The following is an 18506-nucleotide window of genomic DNA, read 5'->3' on the forward strand; positions in this document are numbered from 1 at the left end:
AAAGTACCTAAATAACTAAAACAATTTTAACAGTTGCTATCGAAAAAAAAATAAAGTTAATGATGGCTAAGAAACAAAACCTCAGATTGAAAATTTGACAATGAAATAGCAATGAAAAAATAAAATCGAAATTGGAAAAATTCGATTTTTTCTAAGTAATTAAAGGGTTTCCTTTCAATTCCGAAAATAAGGCACTGTAGGGATCAACAAGGCATAACTTTTCTCTAAATTAAGCATTTTCTTCTGGTTTATCATATCGCTGTATTGTGCTTTCTTATTGGGGATACCGTGTAGGTATATATATACTCCAGGGTTGTCGCAACTAACGTCGCATCCCCACGCCTAACCGCCACCTGTTACGATCAAGAACATCTTCCTCTTCCAAGTTACGGTCCTCCATTGCCCTTCTGATGGCCTCATTCCAGGATCTTCTAGGCCGTCCTCTTTTCCTTTTTCCAGGAGGTGACCAGCTGTAGATACGGTAGGGCCATCTTTGGTATTCCATGCGTAGCAAGTGTCCAAACCACTTAAGGCCCCTCTGTTCGACTCTATCCACTATTGTCTGTGTGGCATCCATTTTGGCTCTGATTTCCACGTTCCTAACTCTGTCAAGTTTAGATACTCTCGCACTGCGTCTCAAATAGTCCATTTCGAGTGCATTCAAAGCTCACTTTTGTTCAGCTTTTAAGGTCCAAACTTCACACCCATAAGTTACTACGGACGAGGAATTCAAAGAGAGCGTAGATCAAGAAGTTGCCGATAACCTCCTCCATAGTCTAGACACTGCTAGAAGAGAAACAGCTGAAACAGTGGAAAACACAGACTTCCATCGATCTAGTAGGAAGGCCTGGACCCTTCTACGTAATTTAGGAGGTTCAACAAGACAAAATAGGCCAAGCTCTCAAATATCAGCTAATCAAATTGCAAATTATATAGCTGAGACATCTAGGTCTCGACGTGATAAGGAGCACACAATTGAGATTAAGAGGAAATTGAAGGAGTTAAGAACAACCACTCCCCATATCTCGGAATATTCACAGCCCTTCGAAATTAAGACATAGTCACAGCTATTAAAGACATCAAGCCGAACAAAGCTCCTGGATATGACAACATTCATCCAGAATTCCTTATTTACGCTGGAAACCCTGCCCTCAAGTGGCTTTGTAGTATCTTCTCGAGAATTTTATCAACCGGCAACATTCCAAAGGAATTAAAGAAACCTAAAATTATAGCTGTGTTAAAACCAGGAAAATCTAAAGATCAACCTCAGAATTATCGACCCATAGCCCTTCTTAGTTGTACCTATAAGCTCCTAGAACGACTTATTTTCAATAGAATAAAGGATAGTATCTTGGACCATATTCCAGTTGTTCAACTGGAATATGGTCCAGGCAGGTTTCATTCCTAAACGCAGTTGCTGTGACCAAGTCCTAGCACTTACATCTCACATTGAAGGAAATTTCCAACTTAATCTTAAAACCTCCATAGCTTTTGTCGATTTAACAGCCGCTTACGACACAGTCTGGAGAGATGGTATGGTTTATAAATTACTTAAAGTACTTCCTTGTCAAACTATAGCTCGAGTTATCAACAACATGCTAAGTAACCGATATATACAAGTATTTCAGGGAGAGAGCACAAGTAAACCTAAAAAAAACTTAACAACGGCTTACCCCAAGGCTCCGTTCTCGCCCCTCTCTTATTCAACTTATACATCTCTGACCTACCAGATACGCAATCTAGAAAATTTTGTTACGCAGACGATATAGCCATAGCAACGGAACATGAATCGCTATATCAAACCCAAGAAACGCTTACAAAGGATCTCGCATCCTTGAATGCCTATTTTATAAAATGGAGACTTCAACCCAATGCAAATAAGACAGGAGTGGCTACCTTCCATCTTAATAACAAGCTGGCGAATACTGAAATAAGCGTCCAGTTTGGTAGCACCACTCTGAGTAATAACAAATATCCAAAATATCTGGGGATTACTCTAGACCGTACACTCTCATTTCGAAGAAAACACCTAGAAAATGTTGCTGGGAAAATCAGAACACGAAACAACATTATACAAAAACTTTGTGGTACTTCGTGGGGTGCAAAAGCAACAATACTTCGGATCTCCGCCCTTGGTCTGGTATTCAGTGTGGCAGAGTATTGTGCACCAGTGTGGTTGAACAGCCATCACACAAATCTCGTAGACAGACAACTGAACAACACCATGCGGCTGATTACAGGGACAATCAGATGCACCCCTAGTTACTGGCTTCCAGTTCTGAGTAACATCCTACCTCCAAATCTACGCAGAAACGGGGCTCTTCTTAGAGAATTTGATAAAATAATAGCTACCCCAACGCTACCTGTTCATAAAACACTTCCTGCTTTACAGGTGAATAGACTTAAGTCGAGGAATCCACCTTTGCGAACAGCTGAACAACTAAAAAGCAGTAATTACAATTCTCGAGAACAGTGGCTTCAGTTATGGAGAGAAATGGTCGATGCGCACCTATATTCCTGGTTCAAACATAACTATTGCCAGACAGCGGGTACCCATCTAAACCGGAAAACATGGTCAACTTTGAATAGGATACGCTCTGGCCATGGAAGATGTGCGGATTCCCTTTATAAGTGGGGAAAAATACCTTCCCCAGAATGTGATTGCGGATCCCCTCACCAAACCATCCATCACATAACTAGAGAGTGCAACCTACGCGCTTATGGTGATGACTGGAGTGATTTTCTGGAGGCTTCTCCATCAGCTTTGGAATGGATAGGGCATCTAGATGTTAATATATAGTGTTCGTAAATACGTTTTTTATGTTGTCTTTTTATATTATACTTGTTTTTTTTTTATATTTACATTGTAATGTTTTCATTTACATTGTAGTTTATTTTATGTCTATGTTTAAGTGTCTGGTTTTTTTGCATGTATATGAGTCATACGATAAATAAATAAACTACGGACTCCACTAGGGCTCTTCCAATATGTACTTTTGTGTTTGGTCTTATGTTTTTGTCCCACCAGATGCCATTCAGTGCTCCTATAATCTTCCGCCCTTGTTCTATTCTAGCAGATACTTCTGATTTGTCCAGTCCCTTTCTGGTTATACGTGCCCCCAAATATTTAAACCATTCAACCTGTCTGAGCTTTGCATTGTCAGTAATAAAAATGTCAAATTTATCATCTGAATTGGTCACTAGATATTCTGTTTTATCAATGTTCACAGTAAGGTTCCATTCCGTGTATGCCGAATTCAACCTGCCCATCATGAATTCAAAGTCGTAAGCATCTTGAGCTATGACCACCTGATCATTGGCAAAATTCAATGTAACCAAACAGTCATCTCCTACAGGGACGCCCATTCCCCCACACCTTTTCTTCCAGTCCCTAAGAACCACTTCCAAATACAGATTAAATAAAAGAGGACATCGCTGTCGAAGGCCTTTAGTTGTAAAAATTACCTCAGACAGTTTGTTACCGCTCTTAACACGAGCTGTGTTGTTGTTGTACAGCACCTTAATTAAATTTATGAGACATTCATCCACATCAAGTTGTTCCAGTATGTACCATAGTTTAACTCTGGGGATGGAGTCGTAAACTTTTTGAAGGTCTACAAAAGCTAGATGTGTATCTTCTTCACGTGAATTCCGTTTTTCTATCAGTTGTTGGATAGTAAATAGATTATCTATACATGAACGCCCTGCAGTAAAGCCACTCTGCTCTTCACTGATTTTGTTGTAAGTAGATATTTCTAACTTATTCCTAATTATTTTTGTAAAAAGTCTGCTGAAGGTGCAATTCACACTAAGACCTCTGTAGTTATTCGGGTTCGGGTCTTTTCTGTTCCCTTTTTTATACATAGAAGTGATATAGGCTAACTTCCATTCATTAGGTATTTTATTCCGATCTACACACATCTGCATTATTCCGTGTAGGTATACAGGTGTTAAATAGTGCAAATATTTTCAGAGGTGGTATATTTCGACCTCAGGAACACGTCTATGATTTTTTTTTCGCAAAAAAAGATGTTGAAAATCGTGCTTTTCTTTTAAATTTCCCTGTACATTTTTCGAAAACTTTTTAGAACTGCCTGTTCACCGCAAATTTTCCCACGGTATAATTTCTTAATCTCTAATAATACCATAGTTACAACTTTACTCTATGGTTACGGCACTAAAAGGGATGCAAATAGAGAAAAAAGCCGGTGGCTCTCAAAATTTTTCCAAAAAAAGTCAATTTTTTTTAAATTTTCAAACTTAAATAACTCGGTTATTTTGGACTTATTTGAAAAATGGTAAAGAGAAAATATGTTTCTTTTCTTGAAAATATTTGCACTTATTTAAGACTCACCCTGTATAGTTCATACTCATTCAAACAACCATATTTCTTTCACTAAAAAGTTTATCTGAGGATTATGCGATTAGGTATATAAATATTTTATTTTTTTTATTCTCCAATGTAAATTAGCAATAAAACATTATTGTAGCACACGTATTTGCATATACGATCGTGACATTGAGACAAAGGATTAGTTTCATCTTGCTAATTATATTTGTTTAATTTTCTCAGTAAATTTACTTAAAATTCCGATGGTGACATTATTCTACTATGTTGTAGTTCTATCATGTTTTCATTTAGATATACGGAAAATACATTTTATTCTACTATACAATATACAATAAATATACAAAATCTCAGCTTTCTTTATTAGCGGCAGTTATTGAGATAGTAACTACCATTTTGATTAAAGTATCTTTTGCCTAAAAAATTTCCCTCTATAAAAATTTATTTATATATAAATATTATTAACATTCTACATTATCCACACGTTCTTAACTAGGCCATTACTACAAATATTACATTTTTATGGCTTATTTACACATACCCACATATCCATTTTTCGAAATGTATGGTTAGTTGCATTAATCACCAACATTTTTATAGATATCCTAGAATTCTTATTAATAATTTAACTTTAACGTCATTATATTTAGAGAAAATAGTAAAATTAAATATAGAAAAAAATATGTTAACAAAATTAGTTAAAAATGCTAAAATTAAAAATTTGTAACAAGCGCCATCTATCATGGAACTTCTGAAAATTTCCTTTTCATGATCAATAAATTTGAGATTTTCTCTATTTGCTCTCTCGTAAAGCTTCGAACACTGACTAACAGATGGCGCATCAATAGGTTTCTAAAATATTTTTATAAATTAAATTATCTAAATTTTAATTACCAAAAATCAATACAAGTTATTAGATATAGAAATATTACTAGCACAGTTTCAAAAAAAACAGTTTCTGTTTTACTTATTTTAACTAACACTTTTTCTACCTTTCTTATTGAACCTTTAATTATTTTAGATATCACTAACTTTCTTTTATTTTGTATCTTCCGCATTATATTATTTTGTTTTTAAAAAAATATATCTATGAGTTTACCACAAAATTTATTTTCTATAAAATAAAAAAAAACATAAAAACTAAAACATACTATCAGGATTACAAAAATTTATAATGACACTTCATCACATTTCCACCAATTATTTCAAAATCATATTCAATACAAGATAAATATATCTCTTCATTCGATATTTTTGTTTAAAGAATGATCTGATATTTTTTCAGATTCAAGGAACCAGAAAATATACTGGATCGATCGTATGTACTTTTTTAAAAAATTTGCTGTTTTTTTTCATTTCAAATTTTGTAGAACCTATAGTAAACATTAGTTTTTGATGCATGCAAATTTTGTTTAGTTTTTAGCAGACTCTCTACTGCCTAGCTTGGTATACTCTTTTCTTTATTTCAGTCTTTTTCTTGTATAAAATTGTGTTGTTTTTTTTTAATATTTCCATTTTTATATTGTCGATTTTGTGTGCATGTGGATTAAATATAAAATATTCGTACATATTGTTTACGTTATCAATAAATGTTGATCTTGACAAAATGGTGAAGGCGCAATATATTTACGTATTATCGGAATGATAATAAAATTAAATAATATATTATTAGTTATTTTTTATATAGTGATATAAATTAATCTGTGACACAATAGTACATACAAGTCTGACAAACGAATCTGAAACAACGGGGCAACGGTGAGGGGATCGCAATTTTCTAAAATCATGACCGATTTCATTCATAAAATATCCACGAGCTTGCGGTGTTTCATAAAAATATATCAGGAATTTTTATAATATTTTCCAGTAAAGTTTATAATATTATTTTACTTTAAATGTACCTACATTTTGTTTAGTCATTTGCCAAATATAGTAATATTTGTTAAAGCGTGTGTACTAATTACAATAAACACAAATCAAGTTAAAGATATAAAACACAATACAATATAACCCCGCCACTGGATTTTTCAATAGTAGTGACTGTTTCTACCTTAGTTTCTACCTTAGTTTCTACTATTCCTAGAGAGGGGCATAAAGTTGGGGGTAACGGCGGCAAGACGTGCGAGAATCTCGACCAATCAGACTGGTTGAATCCGGGATGCCATGATGAATTTTGTCAGCGTTGCCAGCTTACCCTAAGCGGACATTATCTTAAGGAAATACTTTACCTTTTATAATAGGCAGAATGAACGAAAACTGTTAATTAGATAAGTATACATTATTACAATAAGAACTACGTCAACATATTAGCATATATATAATTATGTATGCTGAAATGAACTAAAATATATTCAATTTATAGGTAATATCGAGCAACTTTGCTTTTCTATAATTAAACGTGACAACATCGACTTTTTTTGCCCGAATTCCTTCCGCTGTTTTTGATTCGTTTGTCAGATAATATATTGTTTTATTAGGAGTAAAAATGACACTTTCTGTGGCGAAGCTGTACGTTTGACATAGAGCCGAGGCGCAAAAAGCCATTTTTACTGCGAATAAAACATGCCTTTTTTTTCAAACGCCACAAATAATTATTTAAGCAATTTCAAACGTTCGAAATAATATAAAAAGATTTAAAAGTCATACCTTGTATGTAGGTATACAGGGTGGTCCGAACTGTATTCCGGAAACTTTGGCAGCATATTCTGCAGATAAAAATAAGTAAAAAAGTTCGTATAAATGTATGTCCTAAAATGCTTAGTTTCGGAGATTTATTTCGATATTTTCCAAATAATTTCTGCTGTAACGTCAATATTTGGATGAAAATTGGTGTCTGGGAGTTTTTTGACACGAGAAATTTGATTTTGATGTGAATATGCCTCCTACTAGTAGAGGGCGCCACCTACATATTTTTTAACTGGTTTGAAGAGTAATAACTTTTCGTCGGTACCTGTATAAAACTACTGAGTAAAACAATATACATTTACGACTTTTTTTACGTAAAAAATGTCTCTTGGTAAAAATCGCTACGAGTATTGGTTTTCGGGATATTTGGAATCGAAATTATCAATACCTGTCATCATTGACATAAATTAAACATGATGACATGATGAATAAATATAGTTATTAGACTGAGATCATAAATTTGAAAGTTTCTGTGCCAAAAGTTCAACAGAAACTGTTTTATGATTATTTTTTGCAGAAATGATTAACTTAAAAAAATTAAAATTTCCCAAATTTATTATTTCAGTGAAATAACTATCTAGGTGCTCAACGTGTTTATATTTCGTCAATAATGACATGTATTGACTATTTCCATTCTAAATATCTTGAGAACGGTTGCCCGTAGCGATTTTTACAAAGAGATATTTTTTTACGTAAAAAGTCACGGAGATGTATATTTTTTCCCTCGGTAGTTTTATACAGGCACGGACAAAAAGTTATTACGCTTCAAAATAGTTAAAACACATGCAGGTGACGCCCCCTACCAGTAGGAGTCATATTAACATCAAAATCAAATTTCTCATGTCAAAAACCTTCTAGACACCAATTTTCATCCAAATATTGACCTTACTTCAGAAATTATTTGGAAAAAATCGAAATAAAGATGGAACTTCTACACCCTGTATCTCTGAAACTAAGCGTTTTAGGACATACATTTATAAGAACTTTTTTACTTATTTTTGTCTGCATAATAGGCTGCCAAAGTTTCCGGAATACAGTTCGGACCACCCTGTATTTTGAGAAACTATGATTACCCAAGTAGCATTTTCAGGACTTGCGACCACATGTTTACTAAACACAACGTTGGATTAGTTACAAAAAAGAGTTAGCTCCGTACCTTGAGTACTAAAATAAATCTAAACGTTGTTGTAACGTTGTACCGACGTTGAACTAGTACTACAACAAAGTAAAAGCTTCTGCGACGTCGAATAAACGTTGTCTTGTAACCTTTTTTGCTTAAACGAACTTTAGGTGATTCGGACAACGTAGTTACAATGTTGGGCAATAAAGAGTTTTCCGACGTCACTTTCAGGATCTATTCCAACGTTATGCAAACGTCGTCTGTTTAAAATCCAACGTTGTTTAGATTTCCTTATTCTTACGTTGGTAGGACGTCGAGCCACTACCTTTTTGTAACTGTATTGAACCATAACCTTAAATCTTAAATTTTCACTTCATTGTTCTGTTCAGTCAGACAGTTCGGTGCTGCTTTTCTTTTTATAAAAAAAACTTAATTAAAATGGGACATAAGGAAGGTACATATAAAACTAAATTTAAATATACATCGACATATTACCGATACTTTATCCACTCCCTCGTTTATTTAGAATATAGAGGGCGGCACAAGCTAGACTCTAGGATGCCTAAATTAGGCAATCTTGCAAAATATGTGGATAAATATTTTTATCCCGAAATTGACAGCTTCTCAACATTTGACATGACAAATTCAGACAAATGTGACATTTAAACAGTCCCACCACTACAGTTTTTCCAGAAATACCCCAAAAATCCGCCATTTTGGCGCCAAAAACATTGAACAAACCAATCGCGGTACTTTATATATCTAGATTCTACCTCCTACTTGGCGCCATCTACATGTTTTAATTGTTTACATAATAACTTTCGTTTGGTACTTGTATAAAACTACTGAATAAAACAATATACATTTACGACTTTTTTTACGTAAAAAACGTCTCTTGGTAAAAATCGCTACGAGTATTGGTTTTCGGGATATTTGGAATCGAAATTTGCAATACCTCTGTCATCATTGACATAAATTAAACATTATGACTAAATATAGTTATTAGACTGAGATCATAAATTTGAAAGGTTCTGTGCCAAAAGTTCAACAGAAACGGCATTTTTTTGCAGAAAAATTTATGATTAATTTAAAAAATTAAAAATTTCTCAAATGTATTATTTCAGTGAAATAACTATCTACTCAACGTTTTCGTTTTCGTCAATAATGACATGTATTGACTATTTCCATTCTAAATATCTTGAGAACGGTTGCCCGTAGCGATTTTTACAAAGAGATATTTTTTACGTAAAAAATCACAGAGATGTATATTTTTTCCCTCGGTAATTTTATACAGGCACGGACAAAAAGTTATTACGCTTCAAAATAGTTAAAACACATGTAGGTGGCGCCCTTTACCAGTAGGAGTCATATAGACACCAATTTTCATCCAAATATTGACCTTACTTCAGGAATTATTTGGAAAAAATCGAAATAAAAATAAAACTTCTACACCCTGTATCTCTGAAACTAAGCATTTTAGGACATACATTTATAAGAACTTTTTTACTTATTTTTGTCTGCATAATATGCTGCCAAAGTTTCCGGAATACAGTTCGGATCACCCTGTATATCGAGAAACTATGGTTACGCTCGTTAAATTTGACACTTTATGTCAGTTTAACAACATATTTTCCATAGATAAATGCAACAAGTTTAGATTGGAAAGCCCGTAAAAATTTTGGGTCGCGAAATTATTTTGGGTCGCGACCGTTATACGCGATTTGGCGCTGCTATAGCGGTCGCTAAGAACAACGACAAACAAAAACAGAAATAATTTTCTCTTGTCAAAGTCAGAGTCTTCAAAAATCATAATAATCTTTCAAAATCTAAACCGCTCTCATTAAAGAAATTCCGAAAAGTGTTTATAGCGTCCATTTTCAAAGTAATAATTGCTATCTTGTGAGTTTAATTCAAGTTTTATTTACTCCAACCGGTGATAATTGTGAAAAAGTGGCATTAAAAACTTAAAAAGCTGTGCTGTGAACTGTGAACTGTGAACTGCAAAAACCATCGTGGATTGTGGCATAACGTCGGTTTCCAATGTTTCATAGGTATTTCATACATGCGTCCTTATATAAAATAAAGGTTCTTGTATGCAACACACTGTCTTTTATTTATAAAATTAAACGAAAATAATAATAAATTTGAATAAACAATATTTGGCGATATACTTCCGGAAAAAGCCGAACCGCTCCGAAATTTTCAAAAGTTTTGGGTCGCGACCGTTGCAAGAATAGCGCCAAATAGTGTTTACATTGTCCTTATGGGCACTTTCCAATCTAAACTTGTTTCATTTATCTATGATATTTTCGTACTTTCGTGCTTAGGCCAAGCTTAGGCCTAAAGGTGCTTTATTTTTATGCCTAGGCGTTAAAATGACTTAAGCTGAAACTAAATGCTACCTAAAATTACTTACTTTTTATATTGTCCTTTTATTTTATATTGTCATTGTTTTTATATTGTCGATCACGTCGCAAAAATTAGTACTTTTGTGACGTTTGAAAAAAAGCTATTTTATAAAAATAATTAAATAAAATGCTGTTAATATGGTAAAAATTTATAAGAATATTTGAAAAATAACTCATTCGTTCGAATATTTGACGTTTAAAAAGTTTAATTCGTAGAATGAGCAAGTGCAGGTTGGAATTTTGTTAATTTATCAAGCCATATATATTTTTATGCTATGCTTTTACAGTTTAATGAAATTAAAACTGCCGTTGTAAACTGCTATAGGGTACTATAAACGCATTATATTATATACCTGAATATTATATTCTTCGTGAAATGGACGAGATTCTAAATTAAATATTGAATAGCGCTTACTACTCTACATACTTCTGCAATGCGAGACTCTACTTTTTTATTTTAACAAAATTATTATATTGTACAGCGTGCCCCATTTTCGTGTGTTTTTAGTGGAGTGCTTTCAGCGCTAATGAGATACAAACCTCGGAATTCATTTACTGTGAACGAATTTTTATAAAACTTTTTGCATTGTATTGTTAATAAGATATATTACAAAGTTTACCAATTTAAATTTGTTGCTTTCACTTTAGTATTTAAATAAACACCCACATATACAAATGCATACATACAAGATGGCTCCGTTTTCCCGGAAAGGCTCTGTATCAGGATTCCTATTTGAGATTTTCACTCCAAACCTTTTACAAAATATATATTATGTTTAATGGTAGTTCACATTTCAAAAATATTTTTATAGATATACTGGGTGAGTCAAATATATATCATTTATTTATGCGAGTTTAGTGAATTTTGCTATAAAATTCTGGTTCCAAAAATACCTTAATACCATAGAGTATACTAAGTGGTTTTTGAATTATGACCACGTCCATGAGGACGTCAATCTGGTTGACCGTCATCTGGTTGTCAATCTGGTTGACCGGGACTAGACAATTCTAGACAACTAGACAATTCTAGACAACTAGACAATTCAACTAGACACGTCAATCTGGTTGACCGGGACTAGACGTCAACCGCCGTTTGCCAGCTTTTCAAATTGCTAATGAATTGCACTTAAGAACCGTACATATTAACTAACGGACTACAGAAGAAGATTAAATGAAGCAAATCTTATGCCAACAAGGCCTGTCTCGGGACCAGAACTTACTAGATGTGTTGACTAGGCCCAAAAGCAAAGGCATGGTCTTAATGTAAAAATTACGAGGAATGTTAGTGCCTTCTATAAAACCGAATATTTCCAACAAAAATAAAGCTAATGATGATAAAATAATTTTTAAATTTCTTGCTGTTTTAACGTATTTCACAGGGTTTTTCAAACTTTCATCAAAAATATCAACATTTTGTTTTCCCTCGTATAATTGACAGATCGGGAGTTTCATTTTTAATTTAGAAAAAGGTACTAAGAAGTCAAATAATTTGGCAACACACTGCTTAAAAAATCATCAAAATCGGCCCATTAAAATAAAATATATTAACCTTTAAAATACATCAAAGTTTTAAGATGTCCATTTTTCGTACCGGTGGATGTATTTCAAAAACTATACATTTTAGTCATATAATTTTTTAATGAAACAAACCTTTATTTTTTTACTAGAATCCAAAAATCAATTAATATATCGGGTGTTCCATTACAAAAAACATAACTTTGATGTGTAACTTTTTTTGGGGACACCCTGTAGAACTCTACATAATTTTAGAAAATACTGTAAGTTGACTTACATAAGCTCAGAAAATTTCCCTTCAATACAAACTTTTGTTCTCTTTGCAAAAACCGCGTCGCATATGACGCGCCACCCTGTATAATTCGATTTCAATCAAAATTTCAATGATTAGAATATAAGCAGAATAGGTGCATAATATGCATTAGATTTATTTATTTCAATAAATTTACTTAGAAAAAGAATTAAAAAAATCAAAATATTAAGAAGGAAATAATTAAGAATTTACTAAAATTACTGAAATAAAAAATTAAAAGCAACGAGGGTAAACATTTTAGTATTTTATCTATAAAACACAATACAGAAGGTTTCGAATTAATACATTCACAGTAATTGAATTCCGAGGTAAAAGTCTCTGGGCACTCCACTATTTGCAGGGTTTTTCGTTTATGAGTAGAGACTACAAAGAGGCGGTTTTGCAAACACTGCAACTTTTTCATGAGACAAATCTGCCTGGAGCATCTTTAGGAAGAAATTAGTCTAAAATGAGACATATGAGACATTAGACAAAATGAGACATATGAGACATTGTGTGATGTCTGCCCTCTGAAATGCAGGGCCGAGTTGAAAATGTTGTATTTTTCTCGACCCCTTTGTATCTCGATTATCATATGACTTATTAAAAAGGTGAAAACTGAGTCCCATAGAGTTTTTCACGTAGAATTCAGTGGCGTAACTAGATTTTTGCCGGGAGCTGTCAGTTTCGAAATATGACCCAAACTTGTTTTTCTAAATGGGATTATATTCTGTTTTATTTGCCCTGTTATGAGCTTTCTAAAAAATATAACATATTTTACACTTATTTTCATAAAGAAGATAAAAAATGCATTATTTTACTTTTTAACATAGGCGGCTAGTTTAAAACGGGTAATCAAATCGTTCATCGTCAAATTTTGGTTATTGGCTATTCACCGAAGGTGTAAACCCTAATTAGAGAAAGATTAAAAATGATAAAACTCTTCTTCTTCTTCTTTTACTTATTTGGTATCTAGTCGATCTGTTAATTATAAGGTTGCTTCTGTAGGAGTTCTTGGGAGATGGACTGCCAACTGTTTTTCCATCTTTTTGGAAGTCTTACCGGCTGTCTCTTACCCATGGGTTTCCCTTCAAGAGCTATGCATGGTAGCCTGTTTTCTTCCATGCATTTTACGTGTGCGAACCCTTGTCTTTTTCTTTGCCTATCCCATCTCACTACGTCCTGTATTCCACATTGTTGTCTGATATTTGTGTTTCTAATTCTGTCTCTTCTAGTCTTCCCCATTATGGTTCTTAGGTTCTTCATTTCAGCGACTCTTAACATGCTTTTGGTCTTGTTTGTCTATTCTATTCTATATGTCATTATTGGTCTGATGCAGATCTTACAAATTTTAATTTTGTTTTCTGTTCGCAAGAAGGGGTTTGTCCACACTATTTGCCTCAGACATCTTGACATGGCCGTTGCTCTGTTTATCTGGCTTTGCGGATCTTTCTCTGGATCATGGTAGTGTGACATATCTATTCCTAGGTATCTGAACTGTGATAGATTGAATAATTTTGTTTTCTACTACCAGTTTGCATCTTATCGGCTCTTTAGAGAAAGTTAAGCATTTAGTTTTTTTTCTGTAGAGATAATCATATTTAATTCTCGGCTTACTTGATAGAATTTATGAAGCTATTTCTGCATATCGTCCTTAGTCTGCGCGGTAATGGCTGCATCATCAGAGTAACACACTATGATAACTCTGTTGTGTCCCATTCGATAACCGATATTCATCGAGGTCATGTTTTCTATGACGATGTCCATTAAGAGATTGAATAAGAAGGAACACACAACTCTATTTCCAAAAAATTATTTTATCTCGAATTTTAAACTACACCTTTCTTTTTCTTTCTTTTTCGTATCCGGACCATATAGGTACATAATGTACAATTATAATTTAAAATTCTTTAGCCCAGTACCGGGCGACGTCTAAAGCATTTTCATCGGCGTTCCATAAATTTTCAAGGGTACATGTATGAGGGCATCTTATGCATGACAGCAGATGCTCCATATTTTGGATTTCGCCGCATTCACATTTTGTGTCTTCATCCGTGTAAGTCCCCATTTCGCTTTGTTGGTTTTAACAGGCGCTACTCCTGTTCTGATGCGGTTTAGGGACTTCCACGTGACCCAATCAAGATGTTGGCCTGCAGAATCTTCTTCTCTAAGAGGATAATCAAGCGGTGGATCTTCTTGAACAGTTTTTAAAAAGTTTTTCCGAGATCGGAGTCTGCTTGATCCTTGGAACTCGCCAAAAAGCGGATGGCGCTCGTCGAACATCTGTTTAAACTTTTCAGTGTGTTCAGCCGCTTTGCGCCGCTGTGAGGGAGCTGCAAATCCGGAGGCTCTGTAAAGTTGAAATAAGCTTGTTGCTTTCATACACCCTGTTGTTATTCGGCACGTTTCATTTAAAGCAACATCAACTTGTTTGGCATGGCTCGATCTATTCCATACAGGACAGGCATATTCTCCCGTTGAAAAACATAAAGCCCGTGCAGTTGTTTTTAAGACAGATGGATTTGCGCCCCACTTGCTTCCAGTTAGCCTTCTCAAAATGTTATTTCTAGCGCTGACTTTCTGGCGAGTTTTCTGACAGTGGTACCTATATGTCAAGGTCCTGTCTAGTATCACTCCGAGATACTTCGGCTTTTCTGTATGCTCCAGCAAACTACCTCTCCACAAGATATTAAGCTTTGTTGCAGCGTCTCTATTGCGTAGGTGGAAAGCGGAAACCTGCGTCTTGGAAGGGTTGGGTTTAAGTGAGTTCCGGTCGTAGTAACTAGCCATTGTGTTAAGTGCACCTTCCAGTTTTTGTTCGACGCTGTGAAAGCTGGTATCTTGTACAGCTATTGCCAGGTCGTCAGCATAAAGAAAATGTTTTGAGTAGGCAGGGAGAGGTTGATCGTTGGTATATATATTAAATAGCATTGGCGCCAGGACGCTTCCTTGGGGCAGCCCATTCCTTTGAGTTCTCCATCTGCTCTTACTATTGTTCAGAGTGACACAAAAGCGTCGGTTCTGCATCATTGTCTCGATCACTTTTACCAGGTTATAATCCTTAATTGTAGCATATATTTTAGTTAGGAGGTGTTTATGAATGATGGTATCATATGCGGCGGTTAAATCGACAAGAGCGACTCCAGTGATCAGCTTCTCCTCGTATCCCCTCTCGATATGCTCTGTAAGAGCCAAGACCTGCCCAGTGCATGATTTTCCCGGCCTAAAGCCCGCTTGCTGAGGAATAAGTTTCGATTCTACGATTTTCTCCATGCGTCTGAGAATCATTCGCTCGTAAACTTTGTACAAATGACACAACAGGGAGATCGGTCTGTAGCTACTGGCCAGTCCTGGATCTTTAGCCGGTTTCAGCAGTGCTACAACTTTAGATTTTCGCCAAGATTTCGGGATTTTGTGGCTGTCGGTACATTCTTGAAAAAATTTCAAAACCCACATTTTTGTTGCTGGGCCGAAGTTTTTAATCTGCTCGGTACACAAATCGTCTACGCCTGCTGCCTTTCCGTTTTTCATATTGTTTAAAGCGTAATTGAGTTCTTTTAAACTGTAGGGATTCTCCAGGATGTTAATCTCGTTTGCTCGATCTCTCTCTAATCTTGGTATTCTAGTTCTCTTTTCGGGCTTTCCATTCTTCAGCAGCTGGTGGGCAATCTGGTCAGGTTTGATGTTACCGATTTGTTTCCTTTCAATTGGGTCGCCATCAAGTTTTTTTAGGAAATTCCATGCGATCTTACTACTGTGAGTCATATCAATTTGCTCTATCTTGTCTATCCATCTTTGCTGTCTGGAATTACTCAGTTCTTGCATTAACATTGAGCCACATTCTAGCGTGTCTTCACTAAAAGGATCCTTCTCAAAGAGTTCTTTGTACCTGGTTAACAGTTCTCTAGAATCGTTAGAAAGACCAGGAATATATTGTTCTCTGCAACCCCTTGGTATTGTATGTCTTGAGACTAGCCTCACTAGATCAATAAATCGTTCGTAGTTCTTTGGTATGGGCTCCAGTTCACTAATAGCTGAATCCAATTCACTAGAGAAATTCTGCCAGTTGGCTTTTTTGAAATTAAACCGACGCCTAAATGGAATATTTGGTGATCTGACGGCTGCGTATACGTCAATTCCTATTGGTTTGTGCTGAGTTTTAGGCACGGGATGGTATACTCTTTTAATACACTGCCCTTCCAATGCGAGGCTAGTGAAACATATATCGGGGTTATATCCACGTTTCCAGATGTTGCTGTGGAAAGAATGTGGAAGTTTATTATCGTGTATAAGGGTAAGATCACATGATTCTGCCCATTCTTCGACCAGGCTTCCGTTCGTGTCGGAATCTGTATATCCCCAGGCTGGGCTATGGCTATTAAAGTCACCCAAGACGAATTTAACCTTCTGAGAATCGAAATTCAATGGTGGTGTAAAGATAAAGGTTTCTGCCGGGGGCTTGTAGACGGAAGTGACAGTGTAATTTCCAATTTCCACTGTTAATATTTCGATGTTATTTGTGTTTGATGACCCAACTGATGTAATTACTTTGTCAGGTTTGACAAAGATTGCACTCCCATGTTTGTTATGAGGTAGTTCAATGGCCAATCGCATGCCAGGGATATTAGGTTGTTTTTGTGTGTGGTTCCTGTGTGTCTCCTGAATACACAGAACATCGCATTTATTAATTCTGCAAAAATCGGATAATAATTCCTGTTTGCTATTCGTAATACCCTCTATATTTATGGACGCCATCGTCAAGGTCGGTTCTGAGAAGAACCCTTGATGATTATTTCTCATGTTGGTTCGTACACTTCGGTCCGGTGGTGGAAGGATTGGCCATCTAAAAGAAGACGTTTCCAGGGGACGCCAACAATAGTATTTTTTGTTTACTAATTTTGAAACTACACCATTTAATAGTTATATACAAGACGATAAAATGGTATTTTATCGTCGACCGAAAAGATTAATTCACGAGCGATGAAATCGCGAGTTAAAATTAAAGTACTATTGCGATGAAATCGCGAGTTAAAATTAAAGTACTATTTTTGATAGATATAAGGCAATTTTAAAAGTTGCTGTGGAAAAAAATCACAACCTCCTTATAGCCAACCGGCAATAAGCGTCATTAACAAAATAAAGAGTACTGAAGAAAAATAAATATAGTTTTAACGGTATTTTCATAAAAAAAACATAATGTACGCCGCTGTCACGAAACAGGATAGTAAGGTAGGAAAAGTTGAAAAGTTTTGCCGCTGGGGTAGGATTTCGTCTCTTAACAAGACCTCCGCGCCCCACTTGACCCCGTTCTCAGTCAGCAACTTCTCGAACATTCTTTCGAAAGGTCTTACTCGGAGCACTTGTCTTTCGGGACCGACGTCCCTGCCATTCTTGTCAGCAGATAACCGTATTTGTCTTATACGGAATCTGTGTTGGCTTTCCTGTAATGATGCACTCGATGAAATAAATCAGGATTTTTTTGTATTCTGCTTTTCCGAAATTTCGATGTTTTATAGTGGATTTTTTCAATTTTATAATCCTTTATACAATACTTATTACAAATACCGGGTGTTTAAAATTGACTCACCCCCTATAACTTCTTTATTTTTTCAGATAAAAACGAGATTTTGTATTTCAGTATAGGACATAAATCAGGATTGATTGACATTTTCAATTAACTGACTACAACTTCTGATTTTTAAGAACCATTCCTCGTCATCGTTTAAGATTATTCTTTTTCATTGTCCATGTTCGGTTTATCATTTATCTCTAAAAAAGAAATGTTATATTAGTTTATTTAAAAATATACTTTGTGACAGGACGAAGAAGTTTCTGAAAGCAAATATGTGGCTTATATAAGTCGGGACCCCAATAGGCCACACGCCGCCACGCCACGCTATCCCACGTCACAACACGTGGGTTCACGTGGGCCCACGATGTGGTAAAGAGTGTACACATGAGATCTGGGACAGACGAATGGCCCATCACACGTGTTATAGCGTGGGGTGGCCTAGTGTGTACGCAATACATGTAAATAAATGGAAAAACATACGCACAGATCTTCATGACGTGGGGTAGCATGGCGTGGCGTGGCGTGTTGACTAATGAGGTCCCGGCATTATTTTTATCTTATTATTA

The 18506-nt window shown here is 35.2% G+C and overlaps 1 protein-coding gene across 10 annotated transcripts in view; it reads left to right on the forward strand.

Moving 5' to 3' along the window:
• Positions 1–18506, forward strand: part of LOC115878260 (cAMP-specific 3',5'-cyclic phosphodiesterase) — a 743109-nt gene that overhangs the window by 371264 nt on the left and 353339 nt on the right. For 9 of the 10 annotated variants that reach the window (XM_030894688.1, XM_030894691.1, XM_030894682.1 and 6 more), the window contains one exon: positions 5634–5666. The exons of the other annotated variant lie outside the window; for it this stretch is intronic. In XM_030894688.1, coding sequence (XP_030750548.1) covers positions 5634–5666 — 33 coding nt within the window. The remainder of the gene's footprint in view (positions 1–5633; positions 5667–18506) is intronic. 10 annotated transcript variants of the gene reach the window in all.

The sequence above is a fragment of the Sitophilus oryzae genome, unplaced genomic scaffold (assembly GCF_002938485.1).
Source record: "Sitophilus oryzae breed Bouriz unplaced genomic scaffold, Soryzae_2.0 scaffold_1507_pilon_pilon, whole genome shotgun sequence".
Taxonomy (NCBI): Eukaryota; Metazoa; Arthropoda; class Insecta; order Coleoptera; family Curculionidae; genus Sitophilus; species Sitophilus oryzae.